Source organism: Peromyscus californicus, unplaced genomic scaffold (assembly GCF_007827085.1).
Source record: "Peromyscus californicus insignis strain IS unplaced genomic scaffold, ASM782708v3 Scaffold_16__1_contigs__length_79575227, whole genome shotgun sequence".
NCBI lineage: Eukaryota > Metazoa > Chordata > Mammalia > Rodentia > Cricetidae > Peromyscus > Peromyscus californicus.
Genome location: NW_026294458.1, coordinates 12,060,512 through 12,079,186, shown reverse-complemented (window position 1 = coordinate 12,079,186; position 18,675 = coordinate 12,060,512). Strand labels below are relative to the sequence as shown.

At 45.5% G+C, this 18,675-nt stretch overlaps 1 protein-coding gene across 1 annotated transcript; it reads left to right on the top strand.

Annotated features, from left to right (window-relative positions):
* The first annotated feature begins 1,792 nt into the window (after positions 1-1,792).
* Positions 1,793-16,801, top strand: Umps (uridine monophosphate synthetase). The gene is made up of 6 exons (XM_052740392.1): positions 1,793-2,015; positions 5,439-5,592; positions 7,495-8,166; positions 10,492-10,667; positions 11,663-11,777; positions 13,962-16,801. Exons 1-6 carry the CDS (start codon positions 1,860-1,862, stop codon positions 14,129-14,131), a joined length of 1,443 nt encoding a protein of 480 aa, XP_052596352.1. The 5' UTR covers positions 1,793-1,859; the 3' UTR covers positions 14,132-16,801.
* Positions 16,802-18,675: the final 1,874 nt, after the last annotated feature.

Below are 18,675 nucleotides of genomic sequence, written 5' to 3'. Positions count from 1 at the left end.
GGTCCAGCAAGATGGTCCAACACATAATAGCGCTTGTTGTGAAGCCTGGGGCCCTGAGTTTGATCCACAGGACTGCGTAGTGAAAGGAGAGAAGTGACTCCCACTGGATCTCACAGGTTTGTGCATCCTGGTAGCAGTCCAGCCATCTGGGAGAACCTATACAGGCATGATCAAGCCTTCAAAGACTGCAGGTGCTGCACAGGTAGGAATGAGATGGATCTATAGTTCCCTGTCCATTAGCAGCATCCAGAGATGAAGGTTGTTTTGATCTGGCAATAAGAACAAAATGTTTTAGCATTTGAATTCTATTTAACCAAGGCTTTATTGCACTTACTAGTAATCAGAGACAACTGTCAAAACTATGAGTTTTACTGGATGTGGTGGTGAATGCTGTTAATTTAAGCACTCGGGAGGTGGAGGCAGATGGACCTCTGTGAGTCTGAGGGTAGTCTGGTCTACATAGTAAAGTCTAGGCCAGCCAGAGCTACACAGGGAAACCGTTCAAACACAAAACAAACAGGGATATATGGGTTTTTCACACTGGAAGTTCAGCAAACTCTCCTTAGAGAAAACAAAGAATACAGAAATTAAATCCCAGAATCAGTTTGATAAGTAGCATTGATTTGTTTTTTTTAGTCTCTCTCTCTCTCTCTCTCTCTCTCTCTCTCTCTCTCTCTCTCTCTCTCTCTCTCTCTATCTATCTCTCTCTCTCTGTTTTTCAAGATAGGGTTTCTCTGTGTTACAGCTCTGGCTGTCCTGGAACTCACTTTGTCGACCAGGCTGGCCTCAAAATCACAGAGATCTGCCTGCCTCTGCCTCCCCAGTGCTGGGATTAAAGGCGTGTGCCACTTCTGCTTGGGACGGGGGTGGTATTTTCTTTAAAATAAGACAAATACAACCTTAAGGGATTTTTATATTATTATTATTATATGTATTATTATTGACATAGTCTCACTAATGACCAAGGCCAGCCTTCAACTTGCAATCTTTCTGTCTTTCTTTCTTCTTCTTTTTTTTTTTTTTCCCGAGACAGGGTTTCTCTCTGTAGTTTTGGTGCCTGTCCTGGATCTCGCTCTGTAGACCAGGCTGGCCTCGAACTCACAGAGATCCGCCTGGCTCTGCCTCCTGAGCGCTGGGATTAAAGGCGTGCGTCACCGCCACCTGGCCCAATTTGCAATCTTTCTGCTTCAGGTTCCTAAGTAGCTAGGGCTACAGGTCTGCACCACCGGAGCCAGCTAAGGGATTTGTAAACCAGATATGCTTGGGTTTTCGAACTGCCCAACATTATTCTTCCAGATAGCCTGACACTGTCAGTTAATTCTCCCTAACTCCCCTCCCACCCTTCTTCATCCTCAGCACTTCAGATGGCGTTAAGGGAAATAAGCACGTTTCTCTGCCAGCACCAGAGTGTACAAAGACCTGCTTTAGATTTCTATATGCAAATTCCTGTGAAACTCTCCCACGCCCGCTGCTGTGAAGTTAATTCAAGAAGGGAGTCACAAGCCCGGTCTTAGAGAACTTTTAAGTGGAGAAACCCTGGAAGAGTTTAGGGAAGTGGTGGCTAACGGGCGATAAGATAATTACCATGATAAGATAATCATGGTGTGAGGATTACTCCCGGAAGCGCTAAGCTTCAAACACCAAACCGAACAAACAAAACACGAGCAGGGCCTAGAGACTCCCTTGGGATAAACTGAGCATCCATCCAGAGGTTTTCAAGCCCAGCGCGCCAAGCAGGAAGCCTAAGCCCAGACCCCCGCGGTCCAGGCCGGAAGGGGAGGCGGAAGGGGCGGGGCGTCCCGCTGACGCCACGGACCCCGAAGCGCTTGGGCTTCCAGAGGCGACTGAGCGCGGGGAGTATGGCGGTCGCCAGCGAGGCTCTGGGCCTCTTGGTCTCCGAGCTGTACGACGTGCAGGCTTTCAAGTTCGGGAGCTTTGTGCTGAAGAGCGGGCTCACCTCCCCAGTCTACATCGACCTGCGGGGCATCGTGTCCCGCCCGCGTCTTCTGAGTCGGGTACCAGCCCCGAGGGGCGGGATGGCTCCGGGTGGCGGGAAAGGAGAGCGGGAGATGGCGGCTGGGGGGGGGTGGTGGTGGTGGTGGTGGCCGGAGTCGGGGGATGAAAGAGAGCCACAGAGCAGGCAGGGAAGCCCACCGTCTTGCTGGTCTGGAGAGCCTGTGGAAGGAGCACGGAGGCCGGCAGCAGTCGGTTCGGGCTCTTTGGGACCTCGTCCTTGACCGACCCGTGTCGACACGTGCGTTGCAGGAGTCGGGGAATGTGGAGAAGTCCTTGAGTGAGGTCTGTGTCCTTAACCCCCAGAAAGTGAGACTTAGGGAAGGAAAAGGCGGGAGGGTGGAGGAATCGTCGTTGGTCAACCGGCTCAATTGAGTTGTGTATGGCCAGTAGCAAGACATTAAAGCCATATGGTGGACGCCAGGAAGGAAGGTTTCTTTTTCTGGGTAATTGGGGGTAAACTATACCCGTTAGAGGTTTCTAACCCGGTGCTTCCCAAACCTTGGTTGGGTTGTATATGAATCGCCACAACGTCGGCCGTGAGAAAGTGCATTTCTAGCATAACAAGCTGCCAGCACAAACTGCAGATGTCACTTTGAGTAAAAGAGTGGAAATGCTCGAAGTGTTGCTACCAACTCCGGGTGCACGTTGAGCACTGTGAAGTTTTTATTACATGTATTTAGTGTGCGTGCGTGCGTGCGTGCATATATATGCGGGCGTGCATGTCCCGGGGCACACTTGGGAAGGTCAGAGACAACCTTCAAGAGTGTGTTCTCTCCTTCCGTCATGAGGATTGAAGGGAATGAATTCAGGTGGTCGTCATGAGGATCGAAGGGAATGAATTCAGGTGGTCGGACTAGGTAGAAAACAGCTTTACTAGAGGAGTTCGTTTGCCTGCCAGAATTGTTGAAATAGCACTGGGGAGCTAGAGGCAGGAGTTAAAGGTCACCTCAGTCCGCTGTGTAGTTGGTTTGAGGTCAGCCTGGACTACGCCAGAACCTCTTTCAAAAGCAAACAGACTAGCCAAATAGTAATAAGTTACTAGTGGCGCTAGCCTGTTGGCTATTATAACTAACTGTAGAATATTTCACCATCACAAAGTTCTGTCAAGAAGACATACGTAGTCAGGCACGGTGGTGCATGCCTGTAATTCATGCGTTCGGGAAGTTGAAGCAGAATTGTGAATTTGAGGTCAGTCTGGGTTATCCTGAAAGATCCTGTTTCCAAAAAACAATCCCAATCCCCCCACCCCCGAATGTACTCTTAAGTTCCTGTCCCACACATGGAAGGTTTGTTTTGTGGGGGTTTTTGGTTTGTTTTGTTTTGTTTTTGGAGACAGGGTTTCTCTGTATAGCTTTGGAGCCTGTCCTGGATCTCACTCTGTAGACCAGGCTGGCCTTGAACTCACAGAGATCCTCCTGGCTCTGCCTCCCGAGTGCTGGGATTTAAGGTGTGTGCTACCACCGCCCGGCGGTTTGTTTCTTGAAAACAACAAAATTTTTTTTTCCTGATTATTGTAGATAGACTGAAGCCCTGATTGAGCTGGCTTTTCACCGTCCTGACTCTTGCTATGGTCAGGAATCTTGAAATAGTGTCTCATCAGTGTAGAGAAACTGTATTACCCAGAACTTTCTAATGAGCATTTTAGCTTTAAAAGAGGTTTATGTGAATAGGTGCTCTCGGTATATACACCCACCCCCCCAAAGTAATAGATTATATGCTTACTTCTAACTTCCTAGTAAATTGATGTGTGTACAGACAGTTGGAGGGAACCGATAGTATTTATCTCACTGAAAAAAGAATTCCCCAAATCTCTTCTTATACTCTATGATTGCAGGTTTATGTTTTAGGTATGTGCCCAGGCAAATGATAGTGCAAGAAAATCTCTAGCAGACTTAAGATCATGAATTTTTTTTTAATTTGGTAGTCTTACAATTCAATATTTCAATTAATATACATCTCAGTTTAGATTCATGTAAAGAAGCATGACAGATCAGTAAAAAGCCCACAGGAAGAAATATGTATTGCAGTGTAATAATTCTGTGGACATAGTGAAATTTGAAAAAAAAATACGTAGTCTATCTAGCGTTTGTGTGTATGCCTGTATGTTACTGGGGATTGGTCCCCAGCTATGAGTATTGGTCCCCAGGCAAAGTGCTCTATCACTGGACTGCTATCTTCTTCCCATGTTCATTACAGATAATGATATTAAAGTTATGGATATGTTCTTGATTTCAGTACTAGAAATTGCAAACTTTACAACTTAAAAATAGTCACAGACTTTTAAAAGCACTGAAGTAGGAAGCTAGGCATGGGGTGGTACATGCACATAAAGTCAGCATGAGGGAGGTTGAGGCCAGTATTGAGAGTCTCCAAAACAAACAACTCCCCCTCCCCTTCAAGAGTAAGTAATAAGAAGAAAATATTTTCAAAAGCTAATTTGGGCCGGGCTGCGCTGCAGTGGCACAAGCCTTTAATCCCAGCACTCAGAAGGCAGAGCCAGGAGGATTTCTGTGAGTTCGAGGCCAGCCTGGTCTACAGAGCAAGATCCGGGACAGGCACCAAAACTATACGGAGAAACCCTGTCTCGAAAAACAAAAAACCAAACAAACAAAAAAGCTAACTTGGTTTATGAATGACTCTTAAGATAGTGTTGGATGGGAGTATGCATTCTAACATTAAAATATGGTTGATTTGGCCTGGCGTAGTGGCACATGTCTTTAACCCCAGTGCTTTGGGAGACAGAGGCAGGTGGATCTCTTGAGTTGGAGGCTAGCCTGTTCTACAGAGTGAGTTTCAGCTGGGCAGTGGTGATAGACGCCTTTAACCCCAGCACTCGGGAGGCAGAGGCAGGTGGATCTCTGTGAGTTGGAGGCCAGCCTGGTCTACAAAGTGAGTTCCAGGATAGGCTCCAAAGCTACACAGAGAAACCCTGTCTTGGACCCCCTCCTCCCCCCCAAAAAATGAATGATTTATATAGAAAAGATAAAATGTATTTCACACAATAGGCTCTATACTTAGAGAAGTGTTCACCGAGGACTTCTTGCAGAAATAGAACCAACCATCCTTCTAGAGAGTCAAGGCATAATGGGAGTCTAGGAGGCATCCTTGGTCTTCAGGGTGGATCATGCTTCCTGACATTTCATGATGCCCTCAGAGTAGGTCCTGAATCTAGCTGAACTGGTCCATGCTTATGTTTGCATGCCAGGTTTCAAGATTGTTGTGATAGATCTAAGTTGGTTGCTTAATATTTTCTCTCCTGAGCTTAGATACTCAAAAAGTGAATTGTTATAAATAATCTATTTATATCTTAGAATTTAATGAAAATCTCCCTCGGGTTTATTTCCATCTCATGCCATTGCATGACTCAAATGCCATTCTGAGTAGTTGTAATAATGGAAGTTTATGTGTTCCTTTTCTTACAGGTCGCAGACATTTTATTCCAAACTGCAAAAAATGCTGAGATCAGTTTTGACAGTGTGTGTGGAGTTCCTTATACAGCGTTGCCACTAGCTACAGTTATCTGTTCAACCAATCACATTCCCATGCTCATTAGAAGGAAGGAAACAAAGGATTATGGTAAAGTGAAAATAGCATAAGCCTCAAGTTAACCTGTTAGGATTTTGTTCTTTCAGGCCCTGATGTTTACTAGAGCTGTTGAGTGCTCCTCAGAGGCCTGATAAGCTGTTGAGTTGTTGACTTGCTCCAGAAGACCTTCCTGGAGAGTTTGGGTCTGAAATGCTTTGTGTTGACCGGGGAGTAGAAAGAGAGTGCTTGGTGAACCCCGACCTTTGTATTGGCCCTCCTTCACCAGCAGAATGTTGTAAGAGCGCAGAACCCCGACCTTTGTGTTGGCCCTCCCTCCACCAGCAGAATGTTGTAAGAGCACGTACTTCTAGTATATTTACATTTAAATGCATGCAGTCCTGAAGAGGAAGAGTACTCTTAGGAAACTCAGAAGACACCATGGGAACATTTTTTTTGGTGGGGTCCATAACAATAGAGTATCAGGTAGTTTGCTCTAAAACCTCAAAATCAATCTAAAAGTATCAGGGCTGAGTTGATACTTAATGATATTCAAAAATTAATGGGGTTTTTGCTTGTTGATATTGATATGGTAATGCGTTGTTAGTTTTTTAAAGAGATCTTTGAAGATAAACTGCAATATCTGAGATTTGCTTCTAAAAGTTGTGAGAGTTCAGTCATACAGCCCAACAGGTAGAGGAGCCTGCAGCTAACTCTGACCTGAGTTTGGGTGCTGGGTTCCACATGGTGGGAGGAGAGCGCCTGCTACTGCAGGTTGCCCTTTGACCTCTACACACGTGCCCACACACATATAGATGTAACATCGTGAGGGGAAGGAACGAATAAGGATGTAGCTGTTGGCCATGGCTAAGTGCGGAGTTTCTGATTACACTATTGTGAAGCTAAAAATAATCTGCCCACGAGGAATGTAGTAGCTTCCTCATGTGTTCACAAAGGTTTACGAACTTCATTTATCAGAGTACCTGCAAGTACTCTGTCCTTTTTCAGGCTAAGATTTAGTTAAACTTACCATTCTTTAAGAAATGGGAATGGTGAAAGATGATCTCCTACAGTAAGGCTCAAAAAGAGTGAAAATGGCTATTTTGTTTCAAAATAATAGGCAGTAGAAAATACAAAATTGAGTCTCAAAAAATGAATAGGAAACAGAACCCGAGTTATACATTTTGTAGGTTATAGTGGGCCTTAAGGGTAGAGAGTCACAGTGTATAATTCATTGTGGTTATGGTGTCCAGGAAGCAGTGAACTGTTTCCCTTCTGAATTAAGTTTGAGTGTTTGCCTGCATGTATCTATGTGTACCACATGCATACAGTTGTGAGCAGCCATGCGGGTGCTGGGAACTGAACCAGCTTCTCTGTAAGAGCAGCCAGTGTTCTTAACTGCTGACCCATCTCCCTGGCCCTTGTTTTGTTTGTTTGAGGCGGGGTTTCACTATATATCTCTGGTTGGCCATGTGGCCTAGGCTGATTGTAAGGCTCTGTGCAGCCCTCCTGAGTACTAATAGGCATGTGCCACAACTGGCTTTAAATTGCCTTCAAAGAGGCAAATTTTTCAGTTGATCATGAGTGGTAAACTTATAATCAATATTGATGGGAAAGAATGATTTTATTGATACTGATTTATTCTGCTTTTCATTATAAGTGATCTTGCTTTAAAAAAAACCCTCATTTGTCCAGGAAAAAAAAAGTTTATTTACATTTAGTTTTACTGTATATAATTCTGTATATAATTGGCAATTTGGAGATAGAGGATACTGAACAAAACAATTGTGGCACATAGAAAAATCAACAGAAAGTAGCTTCAAAGTAAAGGATCATAAATAAGATTTAGAGAATCTTAACTCTTTGTAAGTACATAGTAAGCGTAGACTCAGGATATATCTTGAGGTAGCCGAAACATTTTATATATTTCTTTCAACAGAGACTTTTCTGTTCTAGGTACCAAGCGTCTTGTAGAAGGAGAGATTAATCCAGGGCAAACCTGTCTGATCATTGAGGATGTTGTCACCAGTGGGGCCAGTGTTTTGGAAACGGTTGAAGTTCTTCAGAAGGAGGGCCTGAAGGTGACTGATGCCATAGTGCTGTTAGACCGCGAGCAGGGAGGCAAGGACAAGCTGCAGGCTCAGGGGATCCGTCTTCATTCCGTGTGCACATTGTCCAAAATGCTGGCGATCCTCGAGCAGCAGAAAAAAATTGATGCCGAGATGGTCGGGAGAGTGAAGAGGTTCATCCAGGAGAATGTTTTCCCAGCAGCTCATCATAATGGTGTTTCCCCTCCTGAGAAGAAAGCATGCAAAGAACTGAGCTTTGGTGCACGAGCAGAGCTGCCCGGAGTCCACCCACTTGCCTCGAAACTCCTCAGGCTTATGCAGAAGAAGGAGAGCAATCTGTGTCTGTCTGCTGATGTCTCAGAGGCCAGAGAGCTGCTCCAGCTAGCAGACGCCTTGGGACCCAGCATCTGCATGCTCAAAACTCACGTCGATATTCTGAGTGATTTTACTCTGGATGTGATGGAGGAGTTGGTAGCTCTGGCAGAACGCCATGAGTTCTTAATATTTGAAGATAGGAAATTCGCTGATATCGGAAACACAGTGAAAAAGCAGTATGAAGGTAAGTGCGGTCAGAAATCCAGTGTAGTGGACTGATCACAGAGGAGAAGACGTCTCGGCTCCTAAGTGGGAGTCGTCAAGGGAACAAGCTGTCCGGTGCAGTCAAGTCCAGGCCCCGGAGTGACCCCTTCCACATTGTTTCTCTCCATCCCTAGGCTGCCGGCTCCATTCTGCTTTCTCTGTTGACTTGTTTCTCAGGCAGGGAATTTCAGTCTTACCTCTGGGTATAAACTCCCTTCATTAGCTGGGCAGCTAATGCCCTGCTCCTGCAAGTACAAAGTTCACATTTTAACCATTTTGACTGAGATCCCTGTCAATCCTCTCCCCCCTTTTTTTTTTTTCCATTTTTATGTATTTATTTTTCTATTATCAGCTTGATACAGTTTAAATTCTTATCCTAATAGTAAAATGTTTCATTGAGGCTTGCTCAGTAATTGAGTAAAACCAAAACTAAGCCACAGTCATCCTAGGGTCCCCCCTGCTATATAGCCTCCCAGGTTCTGTGGGTTGTTCTTTGCTTTATATCTAGAATCCGCTTATGAGTGAGTACATACCATGTTTGTCCTTCTGGGTTTGGGTTACCTCACTCAGGATGATTTTTTCTAGATCCATTCATTTGCCTGCAAATTTCATGCTGTCATTGTTTTTCTCTGCTGAGTAGTACTCCATTGTGTATATATACCACATTTTCTTAATCCATTCTTCAGTTGACAGGCATCTAGGTTATTTCCAGGTTCTGGCTATTACAAATAGTGCTGCTATGAACATTAAAAGAATGAGTTTGCTGCTCCTGTGGTGGTGGCGCACGCCTTGAATCTCAGCACTCAGGAGGTAGAGGCAGAAGAGTACGTGTGAGTTCTGGGCAGGCGAAACAAGATGTGTTGGCCCTGGCCAAAAATTGCCAATATAGGAAAGAAAGGATGGGAAAAAAATATTTTTAGCAGCATAATGTGTTAATACACATTTCTTTTTTTTAAAAGTTTTAATATCAGGTGAAGCAGCTTATAAGTGGCCTGGGTGGCGCACACCTTTAATCCCAGCACTCAGGAGGCAGAGACAGGCGGATCTCTGTGAGTTCAAAGCCAGCCTGGGCTACAGAGGGAGATCCAGGACAGGCACCAAAAAACTACACAGAGAAACCCAGTCCCTGTCTCGAAAAAAAGAAATAAGTGGCCTGGGAAATGCTTAGTCCTGTTCTGTTTTTTCACGAAGACTTCTGCTCTTAGAAACAGGCTGGCCGATGGTGGCACATCTTTCATCTCAGCACTCAGGAGGCAGGTGCATCTCTGTGAGTTCAAGGCCAGCCTGGTCTACAGAGTGAGTTCCAGGCCAGCCAGGACTACACAGAGAAACCCTGTCTTGAAAAACCAACAGCAACAAAAAGAAACAAGTGGCTATAGTAGGTACTGTGTAGTTCTGTTGCTTTTTCACTGTTTCTGTAGCCGCATGCCTGTCTCTAGTCTGTTTCTCTCAGGTAGAATTGTCTGTTACCTCGTGTGCTGACGATGTCCTACCATGACTACATTGCTTAGCTTAGTTGAGCTTACTGGCTGCAGTAAGAGTTATAGTTATATAGCCTTTCTTAGGCTTGTGTGTTGGTTTTTCAAGTCTGCATTTTTACTACCTGTTTAAAATGTAAACAGTTGGGCTGGAGAGAGGGCTCAAAGTCTTTTTTAAAAAATAAGATATGTGTGTTGCCTCTTAAGATTGGAAAAGCCAAGAAACCTGTAGAGGGTAAAGTTGCTGAGTGATCTCTATGGGGTGAAAATCTGTCGTCTTTAAGAGACTTTCAGGATGTCACCATGCTTGAGCTCCGGGAATGTCCCTCTTCATATGTCCCTCTGATGGCATAAGCTTCAATCTGCAAAAAAGTAACAGCTCGTCAGCATTCCTGATAAAGCAAGTGCAGCAAGAATTCTTCCTCTCGGGGAACCTCTCACCTAGCTACCAGGTGGATAGCTGACTGTTTTACAGATGGTACTATGGGTCCACTGATAAAGTTCTTAAATACTCACTCCTTGATTAACTTGTTGCTAGAACATTTCATATTGTAGTTGGTTGTGCAAAGGGTTATAGATTTGTTTGAAAATTAGCAAATATCTTTTGTGTTTATTTTCAAGACAGGGTTTCTTTAAGTTCTGGCTGTCCTGGAACTCGATTTGTAGACCAGGCTGGTCTTGAACTCTCAGAAATCCACCTGCCTCTGCCTCCTGAGTCTAGGATTAAAGGTATGCGCCACCACCGCCTGCCTAAAAAAATTTATCTAGCAACTGCTTGATTTTTGCCCTTTCAAACACAGCAAATATCTTTTTTTATTCCTTCTTAGGTGGCATCTTTAAAATAGCTTCCTGGGCAGATCTAGTAAATGCCCATGTGGTCCCAGGCTCAGGAGTTGTGAAAGGCTTGCAGGAAGTGGGCCTGCCTTTACATCGAGCGTGCCTACTCATCGCAGAGATGAGCTCTGCTGGGTCCTTGGCCACTGGAAACTACACCAAAGCAGCAGTAAGTGATGGTGTGCTGGGTGAGTGGGGACCGGAGTGTGCGTGCTGCATGTTCTAGCGCAAGAACAGACCTTCATGGAAGGTCTGGGAGCTGTGGCCTCAATTCAGCCATTATTCTGACAGTTTATTAGCACCAGTTGGATTGAACTCTTTGATCTTGTAGCAGGTGAAGGGTTTGAATTGTATCCAGATCATTCAGACATATCTACCTGTACTTGTCTTTTCCTCTTGAAAACTTCCCATGGTAAATTTTAGAGTTGGATAGTCACCTAGAAAGTAGATAATATTTATAGTTTAAGGAACACAAACACTTTAATTACGTGTATGGTGTTTTGCCTGCACATGTGATTGTGTAGAGTATGTTCCTGGTGCCAGCAGAAGCCAGTAGAGGGCATTGGACTCCCTGGAACTGAAGTGAGAGGTGGTTGTGAGCCACCATGTGGGTGCTGAGAATGGAATGTGGGTCCTCTAGAAGAGCAGCAACCAGTGCTCTTAACTGCTGAGTCATCGATCCAGCCACCTGTGGTCAATTTAAACACCACCCTGAATGGACCAGAAGTACTGGCTTCGAGTGAGGGCTGGCTCAAGGACAGGCTGTCCCTTACTGGTGGTAATAGCTGGAGGCCAAGCTGACATTGTGAGAGTCTGGGCAGTGACCAGTCAGAGAGCCAGGCCTGCTGTAGCTGGGAGGAAATAGTAAAGACCAGCTGCTGAAGAGGGAAATGCTGAAGAGCTTCGCTTCAATAGCTTCCTCCATCTTCAAGAGCTGTCAGGGGACACACCTCGTATCTTCCTTGGAAGCGAGTGAGGCATTAGGCATTGTCACAAGTAGGAATTAGACAGCATCTTGTTTGATGCGCGTACTGTAGGAGTTCTTTTCAAGCATGGCTTGTTGGAGGAAGGGCCTTCTCAGGACCTTAGTGGAGGCATGTGTGTTTCATCATCTGGCTGATTTTTCTGTGTTGGTGTTTTTGTAATACTGCCTATTTCATGTAGGTTGGGATGGCTGAGGAGCACTCTGGATTTGTGATTGGCTTTATTTCCGGCTCCCGAGTAAGCATGAAACCAGAGTTTCTTCACTTGACCCCAGGAGTTCAATTGGAAACAGGAGGTAAGAGTCTTACTAGTTATGGCTCTTGTAAATCTGCTTCTTTCCCCTGTGAGGCAGAGTAGAACACTCTAGGACAATGAACGAGCCCTTTAGCCTGTACTGTATTTGTAAGACAGCTTACTTGCAGTTTCATTTTAGAAAGCTGCTTGGCTTTGTCCAGAGACAGGGCCTGGGCCCTAGAACTTGAAGAGATCCACCTGACTCTGCCTCCAAGTGCTGGGACTAAAGGCATGTGCCATCCTGCTGGCCAAAACCTGACATTCCTAGTTGGAGCTCTGAGTATGCCACCCATTCTGTGTTCCAGCAGATCTGGGAAACCCTTGGACAGTTGTCAGCGACTTTGACGTGCCAGGGCCTGGCTATGGTTCCTAAACTCGCAACAGTCTCAAATTCGGGTGTTAAGACAGGCACAGGTAAGGGCTGGATGTAGTTTTAAATAGCGTGTGTGCTTAGTTTCCAGCACCTCACCTCTGCCTGCCAACGAAAGTGTGACTGTACTGTAGGACTCAGTATACAGGTTTAGCTTGGAAGGAGGTAGAGGAGATTGGTTATTACTCAGGTGTAGCTCAGCTGGTAGTGCTTGCCTAGCTCGCACAAGTTCTGGGGTTCATCTACATCACCCCATTACTGGGTTGTTTGTTTCCTAGTTGCACATGGAACTTGACGTCAAAACCTGTTTTAAGTGCATGTAGTTTACAACCGGAGAACACCCTTGTGTATTTTTATGTCTATGGAGTATTTCTAGGAATCCCTTCTAGATCAGAAGCTCTTTTTGAAGGACTCAGGCTCCTCAGCTAGCCCTATCCAGGTGATAGATTGAGGGGGTGGAAAATACGCAGGATGTGTGTCAATGTTTAAAGTGCTGATTTTTCAAGCACTGAACTGTTAGGATTATTTTATATATCATTTGCCATATTAGGGAAAAGCACTGCCTTTTTGAGCTGCTTTAAACAATCTCATTATAGAAAGTAGAGTCAGGCCGGGCGGTGGTGGCGCACGCCTTTAATCCCAGCACTTGGGAGGCAGAGCCAGGCGGATCTCTGTGAGTTCGAGGCCAGCCTGGGCTACCAAGTGAGTTCCAGGAGAGGCGCAAAGCTACACAGAGAAACCCTGTCTCGAAAACCAAAAAAAAAAGAAAGAAAAAGAAAGTAGAGTCAGAAGAAAACTAGTGAATGCCGATACACACACGGTACATCTGTGGAGGAGATAGACCTCTGCAGAGGAAGTGGCCTTGGAAGTCATCAGAAACTCTTAGAATTTTATAAACTGCATTTGTAAACAGTGGCAAAGATTTGCATTCTCAGCCCTTCCGTTCTGTTATTGTGTATCTTTATATAAGCCACTAACCTTTTTTGTTTGTTTTAGACAGGATCTCTATTTAGTCCTGGCTGTCCTGCAACTCAGAGATACTCCTGCCTCCCAAGTGCTGGGACTAAAGGTGTGCACCACCACACGCGGCTTTTTTTTCTCATGTAGTGTAGGCTGGCCTTGAACTCCTGAGTAAATATGCCACCATTCTGAGCTGACTAAATTGGGGCCTTGTACATACTAGGCAGGCTTCTAACACTAAGGTCCAGCCCCAGCACTAAACTACTTTTTAATTAAATGCATAATTTTACTTATTTTCTTGTCACACAGTTTTACTTCAGGCAACAACTGAAGTATCACTTAATAGGGAACAGCACCCGTTGAGGGAAACATAGTAAAGCCAGAATAAACTACTTTTAATCTCATCTTGATCTGTGGAGGGAGGGATTATAGTCCTGACCTTGAAATAGTGGGGAGGCATTGAGAGGGCACGAACAATGTCTCTTTAGCACAGTGCCTCACAAAGCCCCTGCAATTCTTTGACAAGGTAGCACATTGGAGCCCAGGCTTTTAGGAATTGAAAGCATCAAAACACACTTAACATTTCTGGAACAACAGAAATGAATAAAATGCAGTCATCAGGGATTAGGGTCTATCCAGGGATGGTGGCAAATGCCTTTAATACCAGCACTAGGAGGTCTGAGAACTTGGTGGGATTGTAGCAGAAAGGGTTATGAATACTAAGGTGTATGATAGGAAATGCTGTCTGGATTTACCTTAATACCTTGGACTGATCCAGGGAGTCCTGTTACCCCCCATGTTGCTCACAGACTTCCTGAGTTTGCATTATGTTAAATAGCTTTTGCTTCTCTACAGGGGATCACCTCGGCCAACAGTACAATAGTCCTCAAGAAGTGATTGGCAAACGGGGTTCTGATGTCATCATTGTAGGCCGGGGAATCCTTGCAGCATCTAACCGCCTGGAAGCAGCTGAGATGTACAGAAAAGCTGCCTGGGAAGCTTATTTGAGTAGGCTTGCTGTTTAACGAGAAGACACATGCCCCACAAGTCACTGGCTTCAAAGCAGCAATACCCTGCAGTGCTCGGTCCTGCACCGAGTGATTAAGGGACAGACTCTGGAGCCCTGGTGTCCTGAACATGTAACCACTGCATTGGTACTGTAACGAACTCTTTTTAAAGCTTGCTTTCATTGGTGTTTGTTCAGCAGCCACCACCTTTCTGAGTCCCTTCGTCTCAGTCACATCCAACGCTTGCTAGCCACCTACCTCCTTCAGTGCCATGAAGCTGGATGGACCCTTGAACAGAGCAGGAGTTCTGGTTCATTCTCCTCAGTGATCAGTGTAGAAAGTCACAGCTTCCTCCCGCTTCGTGTGGACGGCAGCCTGCTGCATGTAAGAACACAGTGATACCAGCTCCGCACTCATTCCTGTGTCTGCCCATAATGATGGCTCAGCGGTTAAGACACGGCTGCTCTTCTAGAGGACAGCACTTGCTTCCCAGCACCCACATGGTGACCCACAACCAGCTGTGACTCCAGTTCCTCTTCTAACTTCCTCAGGCTACAGCTCCACCTAAAATACATGTGAACTTTTTTTAATCTTTACCAGTGCTTTAAAAGGGAGAATTTTAGTGCAGAAGTCTCTGCCCACTGCAAGTGGAATTCACATTCCCCCTCAAACTTGAGCCATTTTCCCCTTTGGTTCACGTTCTTTCCAAGCAACCTTCACACACCTGCCTGCAGTGCTTTGTTCTTACTGCTGCCGAAGGAAAGCGCCTTTAGCAGTCGGCAGATAGCTGTATGTAAATAGTCCAGCCTTGAGAAGACCGGTGTGCATCACATGGAGTGGTCAGTCGGCAGATAGCTGTATGTAAATAGTCCAGCCTTGAGAAGACCGGTGTGCATCACATGGAGTGGTCTGAGTGCGTCTATATGCTAACCATGTAGCCTGCTACCTTTTTTTTTAAAAAAATTTATTATGTATACAGGGCTCTGCCTGCATGTGTGCCTGCAGGCCAGAAGAGGGCACCAGATCTCAGTATAGATTGTTGTGAGCCACCATGTGGTCACTGGGAATTGAACTCAGGACTTCCAGAAGAGCAGGCAGCGCTCTTAACCCCTAAGCCATCTCTCCAGCCTGCTAACTTCCTGTCAGTACAGCACCCTGTAGTCTACACATCTATAAAAAGATTAGCAGCTGTCCCTTACTCAGCAAGCATGCATCCTCTAGTAGTAGTAGAATCCAGGCAGTTAAAGCGAGTGCTTGAGAAGTCTGATAGCAGCAGCATCCCATCAGATAAAGATAGAGCCATGGGTCTTAGGGTGGATTTGTACTGATGGCTGAGAAATGTTGTCAATATCTAAGAAAACATCCCTTCTAGGCGTTAGCTTAGCCTTAGTCTCCAATGGCTGTGTGGCTCCAGGAGTCCAAAGGGACTCTTTCAGTTTTAAGGTGCAAACCTAAATTGAGACCCTGAGATTTCAAGTCCACACATACACATGGTTCCAGAGCCATCTTCCAGTTAATTTCTAGGAAACCAGGTCTTCAGGGAAGGGGTCAGAAGGGAAAATCTGTATTAACATAATGCATTAAAGCCCTGCACTATTAATTCACATCAGCCTTTTGGGAAATAGGAAGCATAAGGTCCTCTTGAGGACACAGACTTCCTAGATTGATCCTGATCCACCCATTAAACTAACTACAGTACCTTTGGCCAAGTCAGTCCATCTTAAAATTCAGTTAAAATGCTGTCAGTTTTTCCAGATGACGCAGCATGGCCATGTCACTCCAACACCCTGTTTAATGGTTACATAATTTACCTAAGAAAATGCTTTGTCACTGGAGATGTCTCCATGTTTATTCCATAAAGATGTTCCCCAGTGGCCTCTTGCTTGGTATATAAGCAAAAACTGTGGACTGTTAGGAGACTGGTCTTTGCCCCTTTCTCCTCGTCCAATAAACCTCCCACGCAAGCCCTGATTTTTTTTTTTTTTATACAACATTTTGCCTTTATGTATGCCTGCAGGCCAGAAGAGGGCACCAGATCTCATTACAGATGGCTGTGAGCCACCACGTGGTTGCTGGGATTGAACTCAGGACCTCTGGAACAGCAGGCAGTGTTCTCTAAGCCATCTCTCCAGCCCCTCTTCCTGCCTCTTTCGAACTATAACACAAGTGGTCCATCAATGTGCCAGTTTTCAGTGTGACACAGACAGTTGGGAAGAGGGTGTTTTGTTTTTTTGAGACAAGATTTCTCTGTAACAGCCCTGGCTGTCCTGGAACTCACACTGTAGACCAGGCTGGCCTTGAACTCAAGAGATCCACCTGCCTCTGCCTCCTAAGTGTAACACAATTGCTAAATGATCTTATTAATAACCCAGAACTAGATATTGGGGTAAAAGCTGAAAGATCAGAGAGTCACAGAGCAAACCACTAGTTCTTACTCCTACGAAATCATCCACCGAAAGAGACTTCCTGTTTACTCATGCCTTAAATACCTTTCTGTGTCTTGCCATCTCTCTTACTTCCTAGTGCTGGAATTAAAGGCGTGCGCCACCACTGCCCAGCTCCATTAGTATATTTACCAAATATGAAATGTGAGTGTAACTCATTCATCTGTTTACAAATAAATACAAGCACAGATGAGGGCAGCCTCACTTTCTTGGTGGAGCTGCGCTCAGGTGCATATTTACAGTTCATGCTGTGCTGTGTGTGTATCGGTTTCACCGCAGTGAAGAGGAGCCACACCCATCCTCTCCCACTGCATCTCTGCCCAAACAGAATGTGAAACAGCAGACTGGTCAGGAGCCTGCTGAGGGAGTGCATCCCATCACCGGGTTTTCGGATTAGTCAAGGCATTTTAGACTTCCTCAGTGAAAGCTGTCAACAGCTGTTTCCTTTTTCAGAATAATTGTCTATGTAGCCTTTTCCAATCATCAACATTGGGAATCGACCCTAGTCAAAATCATGTCTTCTAGTTACCTTCTATCACAGTAAAATCAGGATGATTAAGGAACAAGTTCCAGTATTTTAACCTCAAAATGCTCCATAAATTCCAAAAGTAGCCATCACTTAATCCAATATCCACTACTCAACACCTCAGGAGAGGGGTTCCCCAAACCACAACAAGGTCCTTTACAGATCTCAGTGCTTTTAGGCTCTGTTCACTAACAATTCATGCCTAAATTATTAGAGCAGTTAGTCTTTGGAGTTTCGGGGAAGCCACTGTGCAATAATCTGAAAACACTGAAAAGCTGCAACATGCAAGGCTGAGCTCCTTCACCTCTCTACAGGCAGCCTTGGACGGAGTCCTGGGTTCCCAAGCCTTCAACCAGCTCTTCTCACAGGACAGATCTCCATGCCGGGAGAGGAATGTGACAGCCGTGCTCTGTCCTTCCGAGGGTCCATTAAGAGCCATCCATTCCCGGGATATCTTCACCCTAACCATTTGACTCATTGCAGCCACTAGGCAGAGTCCGGGGCCCCTGGCCTTTGAAATCTGTATTAGAAGAGTCTGATTTCAGGCCTGCTAAGACAGTGTAAGACAAAGGGCAGGGCAAAGCTGTTGTTACACAGACATCTGCTGCTTCACTGTGGAAGCGCCAAGGCTTCAGCTCCCTCTCCTGGTGCAGACAAGAGCTTTCCTCCAGAGAAGCCTGTTCCTTCAGCCAAGACAGGTCTCCGTTCCTTCAGCCAAGACAGGTCTCCAGAACTGAGGAGACCCCGGGGCTCTTAACTACATGACTGAGTGCAGGGCTGAGGTTTCCTAACACCAATCCAGCAGACAAGGTTCTTCCATGCTAGACAAAAATACTTTCCCATCGTGCTAAGATTTTAACCAAGGCTCAAGGCCCAAGTGCTCAACTTTTAAAAATAACTTTTAGCAACCTGTGTGCTAAAAGATGCATCCCACTTTCTGAAAAGTCTTTATGTCTCACTATGGTCTCTGCAACCCATGGTGCTGTTAGGGCTCACCCCATTTCTAAACACATTAATAGAGGTGTAAGCTCTGAGAGTTCTTTTTGTTGGAGTCAGGGTTTCTCTGTGTAGTCCTGGCTGTCTGTGTCTTGAACTCACTCTGTAGACCAAGCTGGCTTCAAACTCAGAATCTGTCTGCCTCTGCCTCCCAAGTGCTGGGAGTAAAGGCGTGTGCCATTGCACTCAGTGTGGGGTTCTTAAGAATTTGTGTTTATGTGTAACATAAATCGGGTGCAGTTCTAAATGGAGGGAAGTTTCTGACCTTTCTATTTAGCCAAGACAGCCAAAGTTATAGACCCCTCTCAGCACTAACTAGGTATGGCCCCAGGCTGTGTGCTCTCACAGCACAATCCAGTCTCGGACAGAAAGTCTCGGGTTCCAGAAAGGAGAATCCTAGATTCCCTGGACTCAGGCCCTCCATCTAAAACCTGACCAGCCCACTGAGTCCAGTGCAGTTTTATCTGACAGAGAGGCCTCTTCAGGACCAAGGCCTGTTCCTACTGAAGCCAGTGACGCCGAGGCCTCCCTTTCAGGACCCAGGCCTCTTTCTGTCAGGACTTCCATAGCCCAGACCAAAACGGCTGAAACTTGCC